At 42.7% G+C, this 27,041-nt stretch overlaps 1 protein-coding gene across 1 annotated transcript; it reads right to left on the bottom strand.

The window, feature by feature from the left end:
* Positions 1 to 646: 646 nt before the first annotated feature.
* On the bottom strand, positions 647 to 27,041 carry Stmnd1 (stathmin domain containing 1). The gene is made up of 5 exons (NM_001005422.1): positions 26,858 to 27,041; positions 15,201 to 15,381; positions 10,949 to 11,100; positions 2,032 to 2,163; positions 647 to 1,360 (listed from the first exon to the last, which is right to left on the bottom strand). Exons 1-5 carry the CDS (start codon positions 26,942 to 26,944, stop codon positions 1,073 to 1,075), a joined length of 840 nt encoding a protein of 279 aa, NP_001005422.1. The 5' UTR covers positions 26,945 to 27,041; the 3' UTR covers positions 647 to 1,072.

Raw genomic sequence — 27,041 nt, 5'->3', positions numbered from 1 at the left:
AAGCTATAACCCAGCCCAAGAGTGGAAGCAAACCAGTGATCTGGTTAGCAACGGACCTCATTATCCAAATGAGCCCCAGACACAGGCAATGTGTATTTTTATTTTAACAATTTAGGTATGGGGGAGGGAAATTGTGTAGCAGAGGTCTTAAAACAGATCACAGTTGTGTAGAGGCTGAGAAAACTGTTGGATGATGGATAAGGTAGGAATAGGAGAAATGTGAAAAAAGAAATTGAATGGACGAGATCTTCAGAATGTAAACTTGGAAGACCGGGTTCTTGACTGGATGTAGGTGGTTAAGGGAGGGGAGACCCAAGAAATAATTCCAGTAAGATGAGTGCAGGCTCCTGAGCTCAGAGAGCATGCTGGGAAGAGAGGAAGCATGGGGTTGACCCTCAGCCCCCTTAGCTCCTCCTACTCTTCCCCAAATCAGAGTTTTTCTCCTTCACCATGAAGAATGAATGATACTTTAGACAACTCTATGTTACTTTGTTTTCCTTTGTTTTTCATGGAAAGGATGACCTAGGGTAGCTCCCATGAGGGATAGTGCTCTCCCATAGGGCGCCATCCCCATCCCTCAGACTTGACATTACTTTCACCACTAGGTGCAGATTACTTAAATCGTATAGATAAAACCACAATTAAACCAACTTCAAGGCACTGCTTTATTCTTTAACAACAGAGAATTAAAACAAGATACACACAGAACATTAAAACATGTAATATACATCTATGCAGTTTGTCATAAAGGACTCATCTGCAGGCACAGCCAAGGTCAGAAACGATAAGGCAGAATTTCTTTTGGCACAAACATAATTTAGGTAAGCTGGCATGGACTTTGAATCTAAGATCTCTAACTAGTGCTGGAGCCATTGTGAAGCTACCCCTTTTTGGTAACTAGAGCCTTTAATCCACTCAACTAAAATCCATCCCGGGATGCTCACAAAACCATCCCTAAACCCAGGGCAGAAATCTTTACAAGTAGAGACAGTCATTTTTAAGACTGTAAGACACATTAAGACTACGGGAGAACATGGACCATTTTGTGAAACATATTTTTAAAATGGCGTTATCAGAATATGTTGTCCTCTTGGTTGTAATACATGTCTGACTCCACAAGCTCCAAACCTGTACAGGAGTAGTTCCGGTTCATCTGGGCCACATCACTTTCGCTCTTCTTCCTCTTCAGTGGCTCTCCTTCCTGCACATCAGACTTCTCCAAAGCAGGGGTGTTCACAGCTGGAAGGCCTTTTGTAAATGGAACCTCCACCCTGCCCGGTGGTTCAGCTTCGTCTGAAGGGTTAGCTGTGGGCAGAAGCCGGTCACTCCGTAGCCTTTTTCTTATTTCCTCCTTTTTTGTCTGAAAAGTAATATTAAAGAATGAAAAAGAACCCTGGTGACTATTTTCTACACGTTCTGTTCATATTGCTTGTCACGATCACTTTCGCTTGGAACAGACGGTCTCTGGGGAACCCATGTCGAAAGAGACAAACATCCGGCTTACCCTTATAGACTTTGTAGTCTAGTCCTTGTTCCCAGGGCTACCAAGTAGGGAGGCAGATGGGAAGGACACGAGACTAAAGCTATGTTCCTGAGGGACAGTGGGCTTCCAGTTGTGGGTTCAGGTGCTCACAACTGTAGGAGCTGATTTGGCCGTCTTCAGAACCCACTCTTAGCTCAGTACCCACCCCTGCCCTGGTTGTCCTCTTTCCTCTAACCCCAATGGTAAATTCCCCCAAAGTTGACTTAATTCAGAATAATGAACAGTATTTATTTAGGCCGTATAGACGAAACAACAATCTCCAACGGAGTTCATGGTGCTGCGTCATTTTCACACAACTCAAAAGTAATTTTTGAGAGGGGTAAAAACAAAAAGCATTGTGTCCTGTGCAAGAAACACACAGGTCATTGAAATGCAGAGACTTTCTGCGTATGCATTCTGTCTCAGGCTGCTGATAGACCACTGGTCTGGCGCATGCTCATTAGAGCTCGCAGGCGGCTCCTCAGACTCAGCAGCCACCACTCTCGTACCTTTCGGCGCTCCTCTGCTGCCTGCATCTTTTCTTCTATGTCTTGGATTGTGAAATCCTTCACTTCCTTTTTCACCTTAAGCTTTTTCAGTCTGGCTGGTGGCTTTCTCAGTGGCTTTTCAGTAGTGTCCACCTGGAGGAAGACATTTCGTTTTTAGTGGAGATGTGATTTACCACTGCCTTGGCCTAGGAGAGGAACAGGAGCAAGAAACAGTTTAAAATGCATATTTCAAAAAAAAAAAAAACTTTTCAGCTGGCAGATAAATGCAATAAAAACTTGAAATCTGTTAAGATCAGAATTATTATTAGAATTACTAATGTGTGTGCACGCACGTGTGTGCGCGCACGTGTGTGTGTGTGTGTGTGTGTGTGTGTACAAGGGCATGAATATGTCTCTACATGTGGATAGATATCAGAGGACAACGTTATGGGGTTGTCCTCTTTCCCTTTTCATTAGCTTAGGCATCTGAACTTTTACCTGCTGAGACACAGAAATCTTGCCCCAACCACAGAAGTGTCAATGGTAAAATGCATTCCATGCCTTCAAAACACCAGGTTATTAGAACAAAGGCCAAGAATGTGCTCCGTGGAACCAGATGGCAAAGGACTCATGAGAGAGATCTCAAGGCCGAAAACTAAACAAAAAAATATGGAGGTGAGGTGTGTGAAAGTGTAGCTCAGCGTAAGGAATTCAGATTGTTTGATTGATTAGTCTAAAATCTTCAGTAACAGCAATTGATTTCATAATATTCCATGTGTTACAAATGATTTTCACTTGGCTAGAGATTAGCTTTGATTACTTTTTGATCTTATGCCGAAGAGAGGTCATTAGCTGTTATTGAGCAACAACGCTTTGCTAGGCTCTGCTATTGGTATTTGACAAGAGTATAAAAAAGTTCCCATTTTAGATGAATGATTACTCAGCAGTTCAGGACAGTGAGAGTGACTTTCTAGTTACTTATCTAGTTATGAAAAGTAAAATTGTAATAAAGGACTGCAAAGTTTTAACTTGCATCGTTCTCCAAATGTAGCATGCATTTACAATAGGAAATTTAAAAATAATACGCGAACACCCTCCGAATCCTCTCCTCAATCACCCCAATCCGACCCTCCAATAGGAACCTGGTTTCTAAATCTCTCCCTCCCTACATTTCTCCACTCCCCGTGTGTGTGTGTGTGTGTGTGTGTGTGTGTGTGCAGGTATGCATATCCTGTGGTACATAGATGAAGGTCTGAGGTTAGCCTCAGATGGCTGCCCTTGCCCCCCACTGTGCTTCAGAGAAGAACACTTAGTTACTACTGTTTATGCAGGATTGCTGGCCCTAGACATTCATGGGACCCACCTGTCTCCACTTTCCATTTGGCTGTCGGAGAGCTGGGATTATATAGACACGAATGACCACATCCAGCTTTTTGTGGGTTCCAGGGAGCCAAACTCAGGCCCTCAGAGATTGTCTTCTCTGCTAAGCCACCTCTCCTTCTTTCCACAGCTCCTCCTTTTAAAGAGTGTGCTGGGTCTTTCTGGATATTCTCTGTAACGCATTCCGTGTGTGTGTGTGTGTGTGTGTGTGTGTGTGTAAATCTATAAATCTGAAAGGTAAGTGGGTATCTATTCTGAATCCACCTATCTACCAAAAACTTTGTAAAGGCTAGAGAGATGGTCCAGTCAGTAATGTTACTTGCTTCACAATTATGAGGACCAAAGTTTGACCCCACCTCGCACAATCCAAATAAAAAAAGCAAGAGAAGATGGCATGCACTGTAACCCCAGCAATGAGCAGGCAGTAAAAGGCACATATGCAGGCATATACAGGCATATACACGCATATGCAGGAATATACAGGCAGACATATATATGCATGGCATCTGCAATACTAAATAAGATCTAAATACACACTGTCCATGTTTGCTTTCTTCATTTAATACAGACATCTTTCTATGTCAGTATATATAGATTTATTATGAGTGTGTGTGTGTGGGGGGGGGAGTTTTTAATGAACTTCAAGTCTTCACTATAAAATGAACCAATATATTGTTCTGGATCATCTCTATAGAGATTTTTCTTTAAAGACACCTGAGCTATTAATATTTATTAGAATTTCCTAAAGACTGACTCATCAGAATAAGGAAAATAGATCAGGCAGACAAAGAGAGGCCATTTGACACAGTAGAGAAAGGCCAATGATGGGACTCAGGCTTGTCTTTGGATCCCAAAAGTGACTTTCCACGAGTGGTCAACACACTCTGTAAATTTGATGTCCTCATCCTCAACACAGACTAACAACCTCTCACAGGATCATGTTTTCTTCTTACTTGTATTCAAGAGAGGAGAAAGCCTGTAATTCCCACTTCGTAAAGGCAACTACATCTCAGTGAGGCTGGTGCCTACTTTCGAGGGCAACATCGCAGTTGCCATCAGAATTATCACAATGATGTGTGCAGACCGGAAGGGCGCCAGGAGCAGATGACAAACCAGAACAGGAAGTGCTGAAGCATACACAATCGTGACAGGACGGAGGATTGCTACGTTTCCATTTGTAAGATCTAGGATCCTTAGGAAGTCTTTACAGTCTTTTTCATTTTATGATGGGTGTTTTGCCTGCATGTAGGTACAGTGTGCATGTAGTACCCAAAGAGACTAGAAAGGGCACCGAGTCTCTGGGAATTAGAGTTACAAATGACTATGAACCACTGTGCTCAGAATTGAACCCAGGACCTCTGGTTGAGCAGTCATGCTTTAAACTTTAAGCCAACTTTCCAGCCTCATCTCAGAAAGTCTTTAAGAAGGAAAACTCTCACTGAACTCACGGTTCTTTACGGCCATTGGGATGATTTTATGTAGTATGAGGTTTTTCAGTGCACGAAAACTGAGCTATTCTGTAAAGCAGGTTCCCCTTGGCCCTCATTTTATGTTCTTCTTATGACAGCTGGTTCTTAAGCTTCCTGCTGGCAAATGCCACTTGCTGGAAAGAGGGACATACCTGCTAATGGAGGCTCAAACTAGAGGTACTTTGAAATTCACACAAAAACCCTTATTAGGAATGTTCACTCTCAGAAGACTGAAAGAAAATGGAAACCCAAGAGCCAATGAGGGAATGGCAAGCCAGACATCTCAAAACAGTCTGAATCTTGACAGAAATTGTGTGCCAATGAAAGATCTGGAGAGCAGTTTGGGTTTTCTGATAGGGGAAGGTGCTTCCTGTGACCATTCCAAAGTGATGTCTTTGGTTTCATTCTCTGCTTCCCTTTGAGACATGGACTGTACCCCTGAGGGCCCTTGTCCTTTCTTGATGTTGATATGTTATGCTAAAACCACCTCCATAGCTATCGGGCTTTAGGGGTCGCTCACTTTGTAGAGTGCTTGCCTAGTGTGGATGAAGATCTTGGTTTACTCTCCAGTACTGTATAAATCAGGCGTGGCCGTGCATGGCTGTGATCCCAGCTCTCAGAAGGTGGAAGCACTGAGATCATCCTTGGCTAAATAGTGAGTTCAAGGCCAGCCTTGGTGATACCAAACCTTGCTTCAAGACAGACAAAGAAAACAAAATAAAAAGACCCCTATAAACAGAATTGTATTCTTCACAAATGAAGTTCAGATAGACAGAATCTTTGAAACTGTGCTGCTTACAGGTCTTAATGGTGTTCACATGTGCACAGAGATGTCTAGACTCAAAATCTCAAATACCTTGAAGTCTAGAGAAGCTATCAGTTAAATTGTGTTCACTGGGAGTAGTGTCAGAAGACTGACAACCCTGAGCACAACATTAGGTGCTAAGAGATGAATCACATTTTTGGCCAAGATACCCATGCATGTCTGCCTTACATCCACTGCTGTAACTCCTTAGGGCTTTCCTAATTAGCTCTTCACCTACAAATGAACCCACCTTGGTCATGTTTCCTAAGGGAGTCTCCTGCACCGAAGAGGCCAAAGCTTCCTGCAGCCTGTTCTTTGGCCTCCAAGCCCTCGGTGAGGGAGATTGCTAGCTGTGATCACTGACATATTATTTGAGTCCTATCTCAACCAGCTTCCTCCATACCTCTCCAGGAGGCTCAGCACACAATACTAGAAACTCTGCTGCCATGGAAAGTCCTTAACTACAGTGAAGGTGACCCAGTCCAGAAACAGAGATGACAATAAACTTTGACCAGACAGGAGGAATTAGTAAATAATTCACCAAGTTTGTGAAAAGCAGCCAGGATATGCTAAGAGATGCAAGGGCATGAGTTTGAGGTCAAAGCCACCTGAAAACAATAACACCTGTGAACACATGAAAGCCAGGCATGTATCAATGCAAAGGTTGTTCTCTACCACCACACACATTGACTCTGTCACATACAACCTGTGTGTGCTTACAATGAAGTCACTTCAAGACGCATTATAATGCTTTAAAATACCTGGGAGCTTCCTTCTCTGAGCTGATAGTCAGCTTCTTACTGGTTCCCTCTCCAGGTGTGTGTATATGTGCTTGTGTGTGCACACATTTGTGTGCAGGTATGCATGTATATGTGTACATGTAGATGCCAGAGGTGGATGCTGAGTGCCTTCTTCTATCACTTTCAGTTTTATTTATTGAGGCAGGGTATGTTAGTTAGGATTATTATTGTTGTGATAAAACACCACAACTAAAGGCTACTGGGGAGGTAAGGGTTTATTTTTCATTACAGTTCCACAGCAGTGTTCATCACTGAAGGAAGTCAGGACAGGAACTCAAGCAGGGCAGGGACCTGGAGGTTCCCGATTCAGAGGACTGTCTCCCTTCTCATGTCTTGTTCAGCTTGCTTTCTTATAGAACCCAGGACCCTCACACCCCCCCCCCCCAGGACAGCGCCATGCACAATGAGTTGGGCCTTCCTCCATCAATCGCTAACTGAAAAAGTACCCTACTGGATTGCTGAGAGCCTAGCATCACGGAGGCATTGTCTTCATTGAAGCTTCCTCCTCTCAGATGACTTTAGCTTGTGTCAAGTTGGCATAAAACTAACTGGCACACAGGGGCTGTCACTAAACCTGGAGCTCACCAATTTTTCAAGACCAGATCCTCAACATGAATGGGTGTGGCCTTCTCTGGGGACCCCAGTTCAAAGTACAAACATGCTTGAAAAGTGTTTATCCAGAGAGGACCTCATAAGTGATAAAATAGGGGGAAATAGGTAAAGGGGAGGTGCTGTGGTGGGCACAGGTATTCCATGGACAAGTGGGGAGAGACTAACCTCCTAAGATGCTCCCAAATTAGTGTAACAAAGGTGCCCCACTTCCAGCATCCTTTATTCTTTTATACTTCAAGGGAAAATGCAGTGAAGGATGAGAAGAGGCCAAGAGAGGGCAGACATATGTCCGGAGGGAGTTCCCCTGTGTTTGTGAATGCCAGTTGCCCGACACCATACCTCTTGTTTTTTCAAGCATTCTCACACTTATCCTAGCTGCCCGTGTCATGTATTCATTTTCTCCCTGCTAGGCATGATGGCACACACCTATAATCCTAGCACATAGTCATCTGACCCAGGAGGATGACAGGTTTTCGAGAAGTTAGCCTATACAGCAAGATTCTGCCTCAGAGAACAAAACCCAACAAAGCTGAAATTCCCCCAGAGCAGGGAGGAAGCACCATTTGAGCGTTCGACTGGATTCATCGCCTCATGATAAATGTGTCCATTTAAAAATTATTTCCTCTGTATTTCCCTTGGTTCTTTGGTTCGATTCTTAGTCAATTATGAGGCTTTCTAAAAATACCCTCTTCTTTCAAGTATGAACAGTGTAACTTCTCAGACTTTATACGACTCCCTGTCCATTGTTCTATTTTAATTGTGATCTTTTTATTTTAGTCCCCAACTTTCCACCAACTACCCAAGGCATGTGCCGTGTTACATACTCAAGCTTATACGAGCTGGATGAGGCTTCATCTCTGGCCACAGCACTCACATCTCCTCCTCTTTACCTCTGAGATTTTTCTGGGAGGGTGAGGGTGGCGATCTCAGTCTTTACTTTCTTGAAAACGGTTGTGGTCTACAATTACAAATGCTCCGGCCATTCCCACCTGGTGATGAACACCGCTTCACATGCAAGCTTATGGCAAGAGTGGTGCTTCTCAGGCTGGGCTGCCCATGGAGTCCTCTAGAAGATTCTGAAAGAATGGAAGCCATGTCCTATGCTCAAGCACTGGTCCAAGGTGGGATCTGGGTCCCCGGGTTTTAAAATCTTTCTAACTCTGATGTCAGGTTAAAAACCAGGACACTGGGTTATAAAACAAACGGGGCTGTGTGTGTGTGTGTTGCTGCTCTGGCTTGTTGTAAACCTGGCTTATACTGGGACAGGAGGGTTTAATACCATAGAGGAAAAAATTGTGGTGTACTTGTGAACTGTGACATAAAGTTCTTTTGAGAGCATCCTATTCTACCCTGCCCTACCATACCCTACCCTGCCCTGTCCTATATTGCAACAGAATTTACGTCTAGCTCACTTAATGATATCAAAAGTCAGGCCCATCATTTTCATAAATAGATGGATTTCTTCCTAACCAACCCGTGCATTCTCTTGTTAGATAGAAGTCAGAACTCATTCACCTCTGGTGACTGGCTCGCTCACCTAAGCTGTGATTGTATTCCCCCCAGTGTTAGCATCAAGGAGTTACTGCATTTCCCCTAAGGAGCCATCACTTAGCAACGGAGTGTTTCCGTATGTCTCTCTCCACTGGAATTGCTCTCCCATCTTTTGACATGGTTTCTTTTTTTGTTCCCCAGAGACTCACCATAGTTGGAAAAATAGCCTCTCCCCTTCATTACAGAGCTGTTTTTCTAGTAGATTCAAATACAATCAGATATTTATCATCTTCCAAACTGTACTGGATCTCAAAATATTGTAGAAATGTCGAATGCCATTCTACTTTTTCCTTGCTGTGCTACACCCTGATAAGAGAAACTTCAGGGAGGAAGTTTGTTTGGGCTCGTGGTTCCAGGTACAGACTATGATGCCACAAAGTCCCTGATGGGACTCTGACCAGCTCAAGCATGGTGACCATGGCTCTGACAGGCCCTATACCTCTCCCCAATTCCTTCTGCCTTGCTAAAAACCATTAGATTACATTCCCAAAGTCTATTTCCTTATTTGGCTACTTCCTCCTTCTGAGGCTAACTACCAAGTCCCACTATCAAAGTATTGAAGTCCAGCAACCAAAGCCACCTTTGGTTCACTTAATGAACATACCCAACCAGAGCATACCACCACATCCTAGCCCATTCTAACACATCTTTCTTAGGTTGTTGGAGATGGAAAGAACTGTGGGTGGCACCATTCCCTGGGCTGGGATCCTCAACTGTAAGAAAAAGAGCAGGTGAGCTGACTGTGAGTATTTAGCATGCTTTGTTTTTTGATTGTTGATGCAATGTAATCAGCAGCCTCACATTCCAGCAGTTAAGAATGAATGGGTGCCCTCGCCCACAGGAGGGGATGTCCCTCCCAACCCTGGATTAGGTATGCACCACACTCAAATACCTGTTTTCCTAGAGAAATCCTCCCTTAAGTGGGGAAGAATAGTTCAAGTGGCCGCTTTCTGACTCAGCCAGAAAAACAGCAGCTAATGACCTTGCAGGTATAATTTTTAAGAGGAAAAAAAGGAAACCTGTGTTAGATCACAGCATTAGGAAGGTTTAGAACCACTGTTCTAACCTCTCTTTTGCCTGAGTCAAGTGATAGCTGTGAGCCTGGACTTAAAAACAAAAGAACAAACAACCAAATTATTTACTTCTCTTCAGAGTTTTATATAGAACTTACTAAAAACTTTAGGGCTGTAGACATGACTCAGCCTAGGAAACCATGAAGAAACAAGAAGGTTCCAGAAGTTGTCCCTGCTGTTACTTTTCTTTGTTGAGTTGTCACATTTTATTTATCATTCTTTGATCTGTGATCTTTTTGATCCTCCAAACCACTATAAAAAAGTGTGTGTGTGCTGTGTCCCGGACACAGTGAGACACATCTGTGATCACAATGATGAGATGAAGAAACAGGTGGAGCCCTGGAAACAGGTGGGCCAGCCTACTTGGTAAAGTTCTATGCTAGAGACCTTATCTCAAATAATAGGGGAAAACCATCCCAGGACTGAGGTTCTTCTCTGATCTCCAAATATATTCAGTGTACACACACATACACACACAGAGAGACACACAGACACACACATATACATATACTGCATCCCCACATTAATGAATATACACACACTGCATTCCCCATATGAATGAATACACACACATACACACACTGTATTCATCACATGAATGAATACACAGACAGACAGACAGACAGACAGACAGACACTGCATCTCCCACATGAATGAATACACATATACATAGACATACACATTCACTTAAGTAAAAAATTAGAGGTGGAGGTGTTCATCAAATCAGTTAAAATCAGAAGAAAAATATTTTTCACATTAATGTCAAACAAAGACAAAACAAGATGAATCAGCGAAGAGAAGTAGCAGGTTGACAATTTCCGGAATCTTGTTTCCTCGTGGTCACACCTGTTCCCATGTAGGCACGTCTGCTGGAGCTTTGGTATTTTGTTTTGTTTTTCCTTTTGGATAAACGGCAGTTTAGTTTTATATTCTACAAGGCAACACTTAATAAAAATTGCTGATAGTATGAGAGCTCGTTATTTACTGGGACTTATTATGTCCAAATTTAGTAAAGCCTGAAGAATGTTTTATTGCCCTCATTAATCATTAATGATCAGGGAGATTCTGAATCCACTGAGAATCACAGTGTGCAGAGCAATAATGGAATTTATGGAGGACAAATCTGGCTTAGATAAATGCTATCATTTATACTGTAGGTCCTGTATACTGGAAATAATGAGTTGTGATTAATCACATTTGGTTGCTAATTTTTGGAATAAGCAAATGTTAATTACAAGATTACTTGCCATGACATCATACGACTCTCCATTTCTAAATACTTTGCTCCGGCTCTGTATGATTCCTTGGACAATTAGCTCTTCCAGGATGTCTGATGACTTTGGCCGCTCCCAACTCTCCGGGAGTTGGGGTTTGTTGGTCAATCCATTGGCCACTGGGTCTTCCAAAAGGAAAAGCATAAAGAAAGAGAAATGTAAGAATAAAGAGTTTATCACTTCAATGCCAAATGGGGACTGGAGAGAGAGAGTGCTCTGTGGGTAAGAGGGCCTGTTGCAAAATCATGAGGACCAGAGTTCAAATCCTCAGCACCCATGTAAAATGTCTGGCATAATCATCATACCTACAACTCCAGCTCTTTGCAGGGAAACAGGGGTTTGGGACAAAAGGATCCCTGGGGCTTGCTGGCTGTCACACTAGTTCTAGATCCAGCAAGAGACCCTATCTCCAGGGAACAAGGTGAGAAGTGATAGATCAGGATACTTGGAGATCAATTCCTAGCTCTGTGCTCACAGGCATGTTCTCTTGAACAAGCTCTAGCATACACAGCACACACATGCACCATCCTCACACACATGCACACACACACACACACACACGCACAAAGTAAAGAAGTTAAAAATGCATGCCTTAACAAGTCACTGGGTAAAAATCATGTCTCAATAGTTTTCTCTAAATATCTAGGTTTCTTTTCAACACTTTTACCATCTATCTATCTATCTATCTATCTATCTATCTATCTATCCATCCCATATCTATCTATCCATCCATCCCATATCTATTGCCTGTCTATCTATCTATCCATCCATTCATCCCATATCTATTGTCTGTCTGTCTATCTATCTATCTATCTATCTGTGATGTGTATGTGTGTGTCTGTATGTGTGTGTATGTATGAGTGCATGTGTGTATGTGTGAGTATATGTGAGTGTGTGTGAGTGTGTATGTGTGAGTGCATGTATATGTGAGTGTGCTTGTGTTTTGAGGGAGTTGATTTTCTCCTTCCACCATGGGCATTCCAAGTATTGAACTCAGGTTGGCAATGGCCATCTCCAGCCCTAGTATCTGGTTTCCATTATAAAGCTCTGTGATTTTTTGAAGCTCAAGTTGCTGTTGCCTTTATAGAGGAAAAGAATCAGCATAATTTATTCTTGGAGTCGCATGTGACCGCAATCAAGTCTTGCCTCCGGGCTGCTATGTACACTAGTTTTTGTTGTAACAACGTTCATATACTCTGGGTGGATGTCACTGATCTGCTCCACTAATTACAAGGCTCAACTCCAGCTAAGGCTTGAGACATTCTTCTGGTGACTCTTATGCGCTGCTGTTTGGTTTCTATGCTTTGTATACAAAAGGTAAACAGCATGAGGTTGCCAAGGGCTGTCTGGGTCTGCAGCCCTGGTACACAGTTTCACCATCTGCTAAATCTACAGAGAGAAAGCATGCCTTTTCTGATAGAGTCCTTGAATCAGACCAGAGTTGGGGCTAGAGCACTATCAGCTCAGATCTTATTAATGACTTTAAAGATGAGCCCTGGAGCCAGTTACAGTGGAGGATTTATAAACTGCCTTCTTAAGAGAGGCCTCTTCATTGCGAATCATACATGTGAAGAATCAGCCACCTCCACACCACCGCATCATAAAATAAAGGGTGCCTGCTTGTTGTCCCAAAGATGGCCTTGCTTCTCAAGTCAAAAACGACACTGTGCAGAGCCATCCGCAGTAAGCTCTCTTCAAAAAGCCTACTGTCGGTGGATGGAGGCATTCGCAGCTGTTCCTAACCTCCATGGTTACAAAGACAACGTCCATGAGTTTTTGTGGTTTGAAAAACATATGCAGAGATGGCTACACATGCTGACCAGCTGTTTCTCATTTCAGACCATTAATCCACCTGTCACGAGAGAGGGCTCTGACTGACTATCACATGGCCTCAGCAAAGGGCGGGTCAGTGCAGTACTTTCCAGTGCTGACTCTTCAGCCTCATAGGTATGTGAAATAGGGCCCATTCTTCCTGCAAAGTGCTTGCATGCTCTTATAGAAAGCGCTCAAACCCGTAAGCAGAACTTGGTAACATAAGGGACAATGCGATCGATGCACAGGTCATAAGTAAACACCTCCATGGATTCAGAATGGTTTTATTTGTTTCATTATTGTTAAAAGGTGGGCTTGTTAGGGAGGGTTACCATAGTAACGACTACTGTTTACCGAGTGTTTCCTCACCTTACTATGTTAATTGCTTTATTATCTGTATAGTACCCAGTTCAAGTACAAATTTGTGAGAGAAGATCTATAATCCCTATTTTACCAATAAGTACACTGATATGAGAGAAGTTAATTGCTCAAGGGGATGAGACTAGTTAGAGTGGTAACTAAGACTGAATTCAATTTCAACACCAAGGTCTCAGCCTCACTCGTCTCTTTCCTAAACATGATCTAGGAGTAGTTGGACCACAGGTCTTCCATATCTCGCCCAGATGTTTCCAAAAAGTATCACTAACATCAGGAAATGAATATAACCATTTCATCCCTATGTCTTATGAGTCTACTAAAGTATTTGTCTTAATAAGTAGAGTAAATGCCCTAGGCAGAAGTTCTTAGGAAATGCCAATCATTTCAATTCATTCTTCTGTGTTTTGGAACATTGGAGCATATTAGGTAAGGTGGGGGGTTAGAAATAACCCCGTGCTTCTGTTTTATTAGGAAGTATGTTCATGACTTCTCTCACTGCTGTGATCAAATAGCTGACAAAAAGCAACTTAAGGGAGAAAGGAAGGTTTTATTTTGATTCACAGTTGGGAGAAGTACAGTCTTCATGGAGATGGAGGCATGACACTGAGAGCAGCTTGGTCTATAATGCTGACTAAGAAGCAAAGACTCTGCTCTCATAGTTTCCTTCCCTTTTCCTTTTTAATCCAGTCTAGGACCCGAGCTCATGGGGCAAGGCCATCCACATCCACTGTGGGTCTTCTTTCCTTGTTCATTCACTCTGGAAGCATCCTCACAGACACAGCTGAGACGTGTCCATCTCAGACTTGTCTTACGTCTTTCTTAATCTAGTTAGTTTACAATTGAGACCTAATAAAAACACCCAAATGGAGGAACAGAGTAGGAGACAAAAGGCCTGAATATATCAAGGTCTTAAAAGATAGAAAAGAGCTTTGGAACTTGCAAGCATAAGGACTGGAGAGTTTGTATCCTAAGAATCTGAAGAAAAGCTGGGTGGATGTGAGATTCTACCTGGAACCCCAGCATGCAGGAAGCAGAGACAGGGAATCCCCAGAGCTAGCTGCCTAGTTAAAACAGTAAGTGCTGGCTTTCTCAAGACACTCTGCCTCTATATTATGCAGGCATCAACTGAACAAGATACTTGATGTCAACCTTAGGCCTCTATACACACATATACACCTCTACCCGGATATGTATCCCCATGTAATGCAAGCACTATTCTATCAGTTAGATCTCCTAGAACTGGATTTGCCAGTGGTTGTGAGCTACCTGACATGGGTGCTGGAAACCAAACCCAGGTCCTATGTACCAGCAATAAGTGCTAGTAACCACTAAGCCATCACTCTGGCTCCAATCCTGGCTATTTTCTGATTCTAATGTGTAATCAGAGGAATGAGAATGTGGAATAAATGTTTCCCCTCTAAACTAAAACAATGTTCATTCTCTCCAGATCTGTGCTGTTCATTTCGTTCCAAAGGCTGAACAACTATAAATAAGATGTCATCAGTCAACAGCAAGAAGGAGCTCAAAGGAGGGGAAACCACAGCATTGCCTCAGAAGGGCCACGAATAGCTTTTAAATAGCACACTAGATCATAATTTCTTCTTTTATGTTTTTAATGTTTACTCTCTGATGTTGTCGATGGGGAGAGGTAGGGGGGACAGTTTAATGAAGGTTTTATTTATTTTTACAAATGTAAACATTTCCCTTAAGAAGATGACAACATTGTGGGGTTTACATTCCCTTAAGCCCTGTGATTTCTACTCCTAAAATGTGTTTTCAATTCTCAACAAGTGTTCTTATTTTTTTTAAGATGGCTTTAATTACTTCATCCACAAGATTAATGGCTAGCAGTATTTAAGCCCATGATAAAGGCCTAAGACTAAATTCTAATGTCTTGGAGATAAGAACCTTGCCATAGAAAGTACACTATGACCCAAAAAAGAAGTGATCACTGGGCCGTCAGATACTTGCATTATATATTTAGAGGGCTAGCAGATGTCTGGGGGATAGCAACAAGAACAGAGGCAGAGGTTACCTGAATTTATTCTCCTGCTTGTTTTACTAGGAGTTGGAGAATTTTCTGGAATAGTCCCAGGCAAGCTTCCTATCTGTGCTTGTTGGTCCAGACTTTTGGCGTTGTCTATGGTGTGCTTGGGCCATGCAGCTTCAGTTTGGGGACTGCAATTTTCTTTGGAAGAAGTTACTCTGACATCAGCCTATGAAAAGAGAACAACTTGGTGAGGGTCAAGATTTCTTAGAAAAAGAACAATATAGGACTGCTTTGTGAGAATTTACCAATTCGTGTCTGCAGTACTCTCTAGAAATCACAGCTTGTGGATGTTATGGTACACAGCAAAGTGAGCTAGCAATGTGATTAAGTAATGTTCCCAAGATGGTAAGCCTATTGGAATTTTTCACGGGAACCCTAGATGCAATCACATTTGTTCTTATAAGAGACAGGCAGAGAGATGGGGTTATAGTTTGAATATAAAATGCCCTTAAAGGTTCATATATTGAAGGCTTGGTCGCCAGCTGATAGCCCTGTTGAGAAGTGACTGAATCACAAGAATGATAATCTGCTCAGTAGAATGACTCCTTGATGAAGCATAGCTGAATAGGCTTAGGGTGTGGTACATGGTTAAAGAAAATAAGACACTAAGGAATGTGCTCTTGTCTTTAGACCCTTGCTCTTCGCTCTCTCTACTTCCAATTTGCAATAAGATGAGCAACTTTTCTCCATCAAGCTCTTTGCTCTTATGCCTTGCTTCATGACAATGGAACCAAGTACTCATGGATGGACACCTCTGAAACTTCTAGCAAAGATAAATTCCACTTACGTTGTTTATCTCAAACATTTGTCATAGTAACAGAAAACTTCCTAACATGGAAAATTATTGATACTACGAATCCCATTAGTGGAACTTCTCCTGATTGTGTGATTCAGAACTGTATGGACCTGGATTATGGGAGGAATTTAGGGAAGTTTGGAGATACAGGTTGGAAAAACCCTAGAAGCCTAGAAGTTGGAAAAACCCTAGAAGCCTAGAAGGAAAAAACCTAGTAAGCGGAGTTCAGTAGGGAATCATGAATGGACCACAGAAGTCCAGATTATCAATAGAAATGCTGATTGTAAAATGTTCTTGTGAGGTTTCAAATGGAAATAAGAACTCTAGTGAGGACTGGACAAGGGGCCATAAATTTAAATTCTGGCAAAGGACTACATTTTACCCATGTCCTGAGGATTTGTGTAAAACTAAATTTCAAGTTGACAGACAGACTAATTTGCTAGAGTACATTCTTAGGAAAAATATATTTACATTGTGGCATAGAGATTGCTGGCTTCTTTGAGCCTAATTTACAGTGAAACCTGGTAGCAAAAATCAGAGCAAAAGGAATATACATAGATATAGATATATAGAGAGATAGAGATAAAACCTATCCATATAGACAGAAAGGACTATGTTTATAGTTGGTAAGGAAATTATCACCAAGTACTTGGCTTTGAGATAACAGGAAAAGTACCTAGAAGAAGCTTCAGGAGTTGGCCTCATGGCATCCATCAGTGGCTCATTGTAACTCGTATGAAAGACTTGATTTTGAGATGAGAGCTCTGGAGAATCTGCCTATACAGGGCTACCCAGAGGCATTTTTCTGTGTTTAGCCATCCATGTATATAGAGACTTCAGAGGCTATTTACCCCTAGGAACAGTCCTTGGCAGCATTCACATGACACTAGTTTATAAGACATCTAGAAGACAAGAGTTCTGGGATGCTGGAGGCTCCCACCAAATTCACTAAGGAAAGTCTGAGGAGCCAAGCAAGCGCATGGCAGGGCTAACATGCTTGCATTTGTGCCCCTGAAAGGGAATAACAAGAGGTTGCAAAGGTGAAACCTAAGCTGCAACAGAGATCCTGTGATGTCATGGAAAACAAGGAACATGTACTGAGGAAATTTCTGCCAGTGATCACAGCCAGCTGGGGGATAGGAGTATGGGATTTGTCCACCAAGGCTGCAGGGCTAGGGTTCTCCAAGCCTTTGAGGTCCACATCTTGCCACCTCATGTGTCTGATGCCCAATGTAAAAAGAGAGTTTACTGTTTGCCCTGCTGAGTTCCAGTCAGGTTTGGCCTTCTTTCCCACTCCTCTTTTTGGAACAGAAATGTTTGATCTGTGTGACTGTTATTCAGAAGTATATAACTTTATAATTTTCTCTTATATTTTTTAATCATTGCTAAAGATCAAATTTGGAGCCGTGTATGTCACCTGTAAGCAAATGTACTACCATTGAGCTATACTCACAGCTTTTAGAATTTTTATGGGGACTCACAGCTAAGGGTTTGACGCAAGTCTTAGCCTAACCCATATGAAGGGGTTGCATAGTAGGGCCCAGAGCCACCATTTTGAGCCCTACTGTGGACACCAAGATGAACAAGTTCACAGACACCAAATCAGGTATGAAACTAGAGATACGTATATAAAAAAAAAATGAACATTTTTTTAAAATGCAGGTTTTGTTGATTAGCATGTAATAAAAACCCATTAAAATAACCAAGTAATATGGAAGAGAATCATGGTAGTGAAGTCTGTATCCACTGAGATAGGCTATAGTAGCTAGTTTCTCAGCCAAACTATGTAATCTAAGCATTGTGGAGAAGGGATATTGTAGATATAATTGCACCTACAACACATTGACTTAAAGTAGAAGAGACTCTTTAGATTGTCTAGGTGGGTCTCCTCTAATCAGTTGGAAGGCTTCTGGAGTAGACCTGAGGTCAGCCGGAGGGAGGAGAAAGTATGGCTATGGGCTGCTGTTTCACCCCTAGCCTGCCTATTCCTGTCCCATCCTGTAGAGTTTGGGTGTGGCTGACCAGTCTCCTGTAAGCATTCCTTTGTCATACAAATCCACCCAGCTACTCATTCATCCATTCATCCTTCTGGGTCTGTTCCTCTGGGAGAATCCTGACTGATACAGAGACTCAGTAGAAAATGGTAAATACCATCCCCTGGACAGCATTATCAACATGTTGGTATTATCGTCCCCTAAGCACATTTGCTCATAGAAGACTTTAAAAAGATACATTAGAACTGTCTAAAAAGCCAATGAAAAGGAATTCAGAATCATTCAGTTCTTGGGGAACTATAAAATAAAAATTAAAAGTCCCTGCAGAAAGTTAATTATGGAGTAATTGAAAGTAACTCCACCCTTTAATCCAAATATGCTTGTGAAATAAGTATATGTATATCTACTAAAGACAACTATATGTTCTTTCTCATACACAAATATTAAAATGTACAACCATATATTTAAAAAAAAGAGAGAGAAAGTAACTCCACTCCCTAGTTTATGTCCTAGCAAAACGAAAATAGCGTTCAGGTAAAAATTCGTGCGTGGTGCCTATAATTACTATTCATAATGTTCAAAAAGTGGAAACAACTCAACTCAAATGTCTATCAGCTGATGGTTAGGGAAAGGAAATGTATCATAATCATGCGAAAATATTATTTAACAATAACAGGAGATTCAATACTGACATACATCATAACATTGACATTTAAAAACTTTCTTAAATGAGAGGATCCAGTCACAAACACTGTTCATGCTCAGACCACGTAGACGCAGTCTCGGTAGGTAGGTAGGCTCAGAGTCTGTGTAAGGCAAAGGGATGTGGGAGCGGGGCGGGGCGGGGGGCAGTGAGGGGAAGAGAGTCAGCAGCTCATATGTAGTCCTTTCTTTGGGGAAGGATGTGCCGAAAATAGATGACACAAATGGCTGTCACCTGCATATTTTAAGGATGAACTGTATAGTACACGAATTACACTACAATTAAACTGTTACTAAAAATAAAATAGATCAGATTCTTTGTGAAGTCACATTTGTGTGATACATTTTTCTCCCACACTGACAGTCTATTAGAGACATTTAGCCAGTTTGACTTCATTCTATTTAATGGCAAAAGTAGTTGTTTATGGACAGTGGTGTTAGTTATTATATAGTTGACCATGTAACTGCACCAATAATTTATTTAGCCCATTCCTGGGACTTCTAATTTTCCGGTATCATATACATATTTGTTAGCTGATTTTGTTACAGTTCCCAGATGTATAAATTCTACCTGGAAGCCTATGTACTTTCAATACTCTACATATTTCTAGAGGGTTCTCCATAAGCACTGTAAGTCCCTGCTCCATTGCTTATATAGTCTGCAAGCCACTAATACAAGATGCAGGTCCCTGTGAAACTTTTCATAGTCTCATAGCAAAGGAATAAAAATGTAGTGTGTTTTTCTTCTACCTGTTCACCATCATAGGCATCATCACCAATAATGAGAAAAGACTCCTGAGAAGTGCTGTCTTAGTTGGGGTTACGATTGCTGTGATGAAACACTATGACCAAAGCAACTCCGGGAAGAACAAGTTTATTTGGCTTACACTCCCATATCACTGTTCATCATTAAAGAAAGTCAAGACAAGTACTCCAAAAAGTTAGGATCCTGGAGTCAGGAGCTGATGCAGTGGCCATGGAGGAATGCTGCTTACTGGCTTGCTCCTCGTGGCTTGCTTAGCCTGCTTTCTTATAGAACCCAGGGCCACCAGTCCAGGGATGGCCTGACCTACAATCGGCTGGGATATCCTCCATCAACCACTAGTTAAGAAAATGTAACCAACATGAGAACCTATACATACAACATACTTATACCACATATAATATATGACATGCACACACATGTTATTTGATATGTCTAGCGAGCGAGAGAGAGAGAGATAGAGAGAGAGAGAAAGAGAGACAGAGATTTCTCTAGTTTCTTTCTTGTTGTGACAAAACCATCCTGAACAACAACAACAAAGCAACGTAGGTGAAGAAAGGATCTTGTTTCCACTTCCAGTTCATCACTGGAGGAAGTCAGGGCAGGAACTCAAGACAGGAACTAAAAGCAGAAACTATAGAGTAATGTTGGCCATGAATCACTTTCTGGCTTGTTATAAGGCACAGGCTTAGACAGCTTTCCAATACAGTCTAGGACCACTTGCCTAGGGATGGTGCCACCCACAGGGGGATGGGGTCCCCTAAGTCTGCATCAATTAGCAAACAAGACAATCCCTCTACAGACATGCCCAGAGGCCAATCTGTTAGGGAAATCCCTCAATTAAGGATGGCTTAGAGCCTTCAGGTAGTTCTAGGATGTGTCCAGCTGACAGAGCAGACCAAAACACTCTGTGATGCTTTCCTCTCAGGGGGGTCATAGTTCCTGTTGAGCTTAAAGATCTATAAACCCTATTGTGGGTTCTTTCCCTAGTTTTCAGATGGTTAAAGTCAGTAATAGTAAGAGGGATATTTTCACAAGTTCATTGCATTTTTCAACTCATGTTCTTTTTTTTTTTTTTAAACCATCAATGTACAATGGGTCCTGTAAAGAATGATTTTGTCATTTAGCATTTCTAAGTAGAGATACTGAAAATTATAAGAGGCTTAATGACAGCCACACTAAAATTGTGACAAGACACCACTTAGGAACTGAGAGAAAATTTGAGTGTGAATAAACTGGAAGAGCTGGCTTTCTTCCCCACATTGTGCTTGGAATAGATTCAAATGACCTTACAATGGTTTCCTTATCACCAGAGTTGCTTGGTTTGTGATGGGAACTCCAGCAAGGATCTCTACCCATTTGTGTTTACAGACAGGCACTTTTGAGTCCTGCCAGTGGATAAAACTTAATGTATAACAGACAGAACACGATCTTTTAGCATCCTCTAACATATACCAGCCTTCAGTTTCTAGAAAGAGATGGAAGGTTTTTCTCTTTGGAAAACTAAGAACATCTTTCAAATGCCATGTCAATTTGTAACACGTTTTAGGAATGTTGGCCCCACTTCATGATCTAGATTGAGGTAGCTGTAAGTGAGAGACACCAGCATTACTGACAAATAATTGAATCTCACTGGGGATGTGGCCAGCAGTGCTCAGATCTGCCTATGTGTGCAAGATTTATATTGTCACACTAGTATGTTTTACATATTTATTGACCTATCGACATTACATAAGAAAGGGTACTGAGTGTTGTTACAGAAGGAGGATGGAAGGTTTTTTTTTTTTTCTCAAGATGAAGTTGTCAAAGTATATGGTCAATGTGTTTCTATACCTTGTATATTTCAATGCCTTGGAGATAACACTTTTGTCAAGTTTAGCATTAAAAACTTAGCATTAAAAACAGCTTGTCCCAAGCTGACAGCTGTGTGAGAGAGTTACCAGCATTCTGAAATAAAACATCAGTTAAAAAAAGACAGCGTTTCACTATAGACAGGTGTCTGTTGATTTTTATGGTGTGTGTGTGTGTGTATGTTTGTGTGTGTATGTGTGTGTGTATGTGTGTGTGTGTATGTGTGTGTATGTGTGTGCGTGTGTGTGTGTGTGTGTGTGTATGTGTGTATGTGTGTGTGTATGTGTGTGTGTGTGTGTCTGTGTGTGTTTGAGTAGTGTAAGTACTGTATGTACTTCTGTGGCTTCTTTTGGGAAACATATTTTCCAAACAGCTTGGCAGGATTTACTTGTTGATACTCCCGGAGCTGAAATCTTCAATCACTTCACAAGCAGAAGCATGTATAAATACATTTGCTTGTGGACCTATGGGAAGACTTTGTTCTTCAGAACTAGAATTTTTGCTAATTTACTTCCAGTAAATTAATTACAGATAGCAACCTCTCAAAACCCACTCAGGATTGACGATTTAACAAGATTTAAAGAGGGCCGAGAAACGGCTCAGCAGGCAAAACTCTTGGTTTACAAACATGAGGATGTGAGTCTCGATCTCCAGCACACCCACATACAAATCTGAGTGCAGTGTGTGCCTGTATTCCCAGTGCTGGAAGACAGAGACAGGGAGCCTCTAGGGGCTTATGGTTAGCCAATCTAGCCAATGAATGAGCGCCAGGATCAGTGAGAGGTGCTCTCTTACAAAATAAGGCACAGGTCAATGAGAAGGCTCAGTTGGGAAAGGCACTTGCTGCCAAGCCCACGGACCAGAGTTCGATCCCTGGGACCCACCTGATGGAAGAAAAGAACAGACTTCCACAGGTTGTTCAGCGGCCTCCACTGGTGTATACACACAATATACAAAATGCAGTACAAATATTGTGGTGAGCAACAGAGGAAGGTACTCAACGTTGACCTCTGGCTTCCACAAATGCACAGGTGCACACCCCCACCCCCAGCACACACATGTGTACCCACACAGACATGCCTGCACATACACATGCATACATACCACTTTAAGACGTAAGTTAGTCCTTTTAATGGTCAAAAAGCAAGCCTATTATCATATGTTAGGGAAAAACCTATGAAGGATTCTCCGTGATCACTCATTAAGTTCTAAGCTCTCTCTCTCTCTCTCTCTCTCTCTCTCTCTCTCTCTCTCTATCTTAGGCCAGGAATGTTGAGTTACTCACATAGAAAAAAAAAAAAAAAAGAACATTTCTCCTACTGAGAAAATCTGCTCATGCTTTTCCTGTTATGATGCATTATTTTTTCTGCAGTGCCATCACACCTATTGAGACAAAGGTAAATATGAGCTGAAAGTCCATAGACAACCCAAGGGTTTTAATTCAGAATATATTCCAAAGTAAAGAATGATTAAGAAATGTAAATGCTTCATATAAGCAAACACGTTCATCTCAGTGTTTTTATTTATTTATTTATTTATTTATTTATTTATTTATTTATTTGACATCACCCAACTCCTAAACTTGAGGGAATGTCATGGAGGCACTGCTATTGTAATGGTCACTGAGTATTTAATTAATAATAATCCTACCCTTCCCAGTTCAGATTTGCAAAGTCAAGTGCACGGGATGAGAAGATGTATTCGGAAGTCAAGTGAGTCTGTTTTCCAGTGATTTTAGTGCTGAGCTTCCTCCCGGCCACCATCATTACTCCCATTAAGCTGCCGGAAGACAAGAACAAGGTAGGGAAATCTGGGGAGCGGGGGAGGGGAAAGCATGGGGTCACAAGATATCGGTTTGTGGTTGGTTTGTCTGAATCAGTGTGCTATAGACAAAATGACAAAGACCATTTCTGTCTGGAGGGACAGCTCACAGTGAGAGGATACAATAAATGAACAACGTAAGCTCTCTCCTCAGTCCAACAAGAGAAGGTAGATCAACCTCGCCAGCATGGTGGCCAGGAGCAGGTGTCCAGAAGCAGCAAAGGGAGGAGTGACAAGGAATTGTCTAAAAGATGAGGTGTGTTATCTTTACAGGGAGAAGGGAAAACCTGACAGGGTGAAACAGGCTACAATGATTCCTTGGGGTGGAAAAGAAAGTACCCAGTGAAGGTTTGCTTAAAACAGGCATGCGGGAAGGAGAAAGCTGGAGAAGGTGTCAGGGTCAGCTCAAGGGTATAAACATGGACAACTAAGCTAAGACTGGTAAGGATTTTATATCAGGATAATAAAAATATTGCCCTAACTTATTTCCTGCTGCTATTCTGTGTGAAATATGGGTGTGAGCACTTTATGTGAGTTAAATTCACTCAATTCTCATAAGAACTCGACAAAGATAAATATTACCATTTCTGTCATTTTATGAAGGAAATGGACACTATTGCGGTTAAAGGATTGGTTTATAAGCATGTCTGTGGGACACTGTCTTGATTGTTAGTCCATGCAGGAGGTCCCAGTCTACTGTGGGCAGTACCATTCCCTAGGCAAATGTCCTGAGCAGCAAGTGAATGAATGAGACAGCAAGTAGCCTTATCCATGGTTTCTGCTTTAAGTGCTCCTTAAGTCTCTGTGATCTGGAAGTGTGAGCCAAATAAATCCCCCTCCCAAGTTACTTTTGGTTATGCTATTTGTCACAGCAACAGAAAGAAAACTGGACAAACATAAAGAACTGTGGTGGCTTGACAAATACACTAATCTTTCTGACTAGCATAGTTAACACTTGGAAGGATGTGACTTGTGGCCCTGACAGCTAGTCTATATAATAAAACCATATTTACTGATAATTATATGGTTGAGAAAATGAAAGTAGCTATAAAAGAAATATGAATCATAAAAGATTTCCTATGTATAATCCTACCTGAGAAATTAATTGGATAGATAAGGAGTCTTAGCATAGTAATCTAAATTTCATAAATGTATTTTTTTGGGGGGGAAAAGAGAGGGGGAAATGTGGAATCAAAGCAACAATAACTGAGGTGCCCAGAGAGCTACCTTGGAACTCATGAGCCAGTGGAAGAGCAGGGCCTTCAAAGCAGAGGATAGTTCTGGGTCACCAGCTGGGGTGGAGCTCTGCGCTGAGGGATGGATTGAACCCTCATCAGTCCTGCTGAGGAACAGGTCTAGGAATGACCTTCCAAGGGCCAGGGAACAGCATGGGAAAGGCAGGGAGGTATGGGCAGGCCTGGAAGCAAGCACTGTAGGTCATTTGGCCTGGAAGAGCAAGAGTCTGTGGAGAGGAGGGGCAGTACCGAGAACACGACATTAGCAAGCGAGGATTAGAGGGTTAGTCCATGATGGGGAGGGCTTTCTTAAGAAGACAGAAGGCAGTGTGTTGGTGGAGCAGTTAGGTTATGACAAGAAGAACAAAAGACCCTGAGCCCAAAGTCATCCTTGGCTACATAAAAAAGTATTGATGCCTTAATTAAACTCAGACAATCACTATTAGGAACAGAAAGCAGAACACAGCATTTGTGTGGGTGGCATCTGGGCACAGGCTTCTCTCGGAGCATGAGAGACTGAGCCATGGAGCCCTGTAGCACACCCCAGTAGGCTGGCTGGCTATCTATTTATCTATCTAAAGATAGGGTCTCATGTATCCCAGGTTTGCCTTGAACTCACTCTGTAGTTAAGGGCGACCTTGAATTCACGATCCCCCTGCTTCCCGAGCACTGGGATCACAGGTATACACTAGCACACCTGAGTTCTACATTGCTGGGATGAAAGCCAGGGCTTTTACATGCTAGGCCAGCACTCTTCCCACTGAGCCACAAGCCCCATCCTTCAGGCTTGCTTTTTACATCCACTCCAGGGGCTCAGATGTGCCACACCCATGCGGGGTACCATCACTGGTCCCTGAGCATGCTCACACCATGAGAAGACAGTGGATGCCTTTCACACAGCAGCCCGAAGAATGCCTTGTGGAAACGGTGGCCCTGAGTGGCTGCGAGATGCTTCCCCCAGCCTGAGAAAGGGGGTTGCAGGCTCTCCTTCACTCTTCGAAAGTGCAATTTTGAGGGAGTATGTGGTGGACCTCTCCTTGGGTCACCCCCCATGAGTTGAGGTCTTGATACCAATGAGATGCCCATTCTATAGGTGAAACTATAACTTTCCTGACAGAAGAGAAAGAATTCTAAAGAGACCCTTGTGCCCTTCCCTCTAGCTATTTGACTAGTGAGACAAAGGTCCCCCAGAAGTTGGAATTTCTCCCCGAGTCTCAGGCTAGGAGAGAGAACAGCTGAGTCTCTGTTAGAGGCAGGCTTTGGCTTTCCCACACAGGTCTGACAGAGAGAGTCTGGAGCTGAGACCATGATGGCGTCAGTGATGGGCAAGACCATACCAGGATCAAGACTGATTCATTATTGGTGCTTCTTGCCCTAAAACATGTTAATTACATTTGTATGTGTGTGCGCACATTTATGGAGCTCAGGAAATAGTTTTAAGGAGTCAGGGCACCATCTACCATGTGGCACCAGGGCATTGAACTTGAGTCTTCAGGCTTGGTATAAATACCCTTACCAACTAAGCCAGCCCTTCCTCAGTTCAGACCTACAGGTCACATCAGAACCCCAAAGACAGACTTGGGAAGTCTCTGAATCTCTGTTTTTGTTCTTCTTCCAATGTGGCCATATTGAAAAAAAATTAAAAATTTTCCTACTTTGCACTATTTTTTAATGGGCTGATGGAGTATAAATGGCCAAGCCTGACTTATTAGGTCTGTCGGGGCCTAACCCTTATTGTAGAGTCAGGGAAAGATGCTAAACAGCCCAGCCTCTGACCCCCACTGCCCTGTGGGAACTTCCCCCGATATCTCCAGGTAAATGATACAAACTGAGGCACAGTGGATTGGAAGGGGAATCTAAAAAACCAGATTCCCTCTAGCTTTGTCCCCCAAAGCTGAACAACCCAGATGATGTAGCTCGATGGTTGACAGAGCTCTGTGTGCTATAAAGAAATACAGAGGAAGGGCTGTTCCAGGACCAACACTAGCTGGCCCCACTCAGGAACTCCCGCCTTCCCATGAGACATTAGGTTGATGGCAGAAACCACTACCCCTCCTGTGGGCCTGCATCTGCCGGGGCTGTGACCTCATGCATGTGTCTGCAGATGCAGATATACAGAGGCATGCACACTTTCTTGATTTAGAGACACCAGCCAACAGTGGCAGAATAAACTCTTGGTTTATTCTGGCAGTCTCTCTTGGTTCACATCCTCAGTAACATACCTACTAAGAGGGTGGTAAACTGCCCACTGGCTCCAGATCACTTCAGAGCTTCCTAAGTGTGGAAGTGTGGGAAATCTGCCTCCCCTCCCCTCCCCTCCCCTCCCCTCCCCTCCCCTCCCCTCCCCTCCCTGTCCTCTCTTTTCTCCTCTTGTGTCCTCCCTTCTGCTCTCTCTGACAGTGTCTTGCTATGCACGCAGCTCCAGTGTTCACTATGTAGTCCAGGCGTGTGCTCCCACAAGGTCTGTGATTGTCTGTTACCTTGGATCCCTCTTCCCAGCCCTTCCTGGGAGAGGGTATGCGGCTCTGGCTCTGGTCCTCCTTTTGCTGGGAAGGTCCACAGCCCATTGCTCCTCCTCTCTAGGCTGTGCCCCCTGGAGCTTCTATCTTGTCCTGGAGTCCTTGTTCCCCAGTCAGGGCCCAGCACGCCCTCCTCCCATACCTC

The sequence above is a fragment of the Mus musculus genome, chromosome 13 (assembly GCF_000001635.26).
Source record: "Mus musculus strain C57BL/6J chromosome 13, GRCm38.p6 C57BL/6J".
NCBI classification, from domain to species: Eukaryota; Metazoa; Chordata; class Mammalia; order Rodentia; family Muridae; genus Mus; species Mus musculus.
Note: the sequence above shows the minus strand (reverse complement) of the source record. Positions and strands in the feature narration are given on the sequence as shown.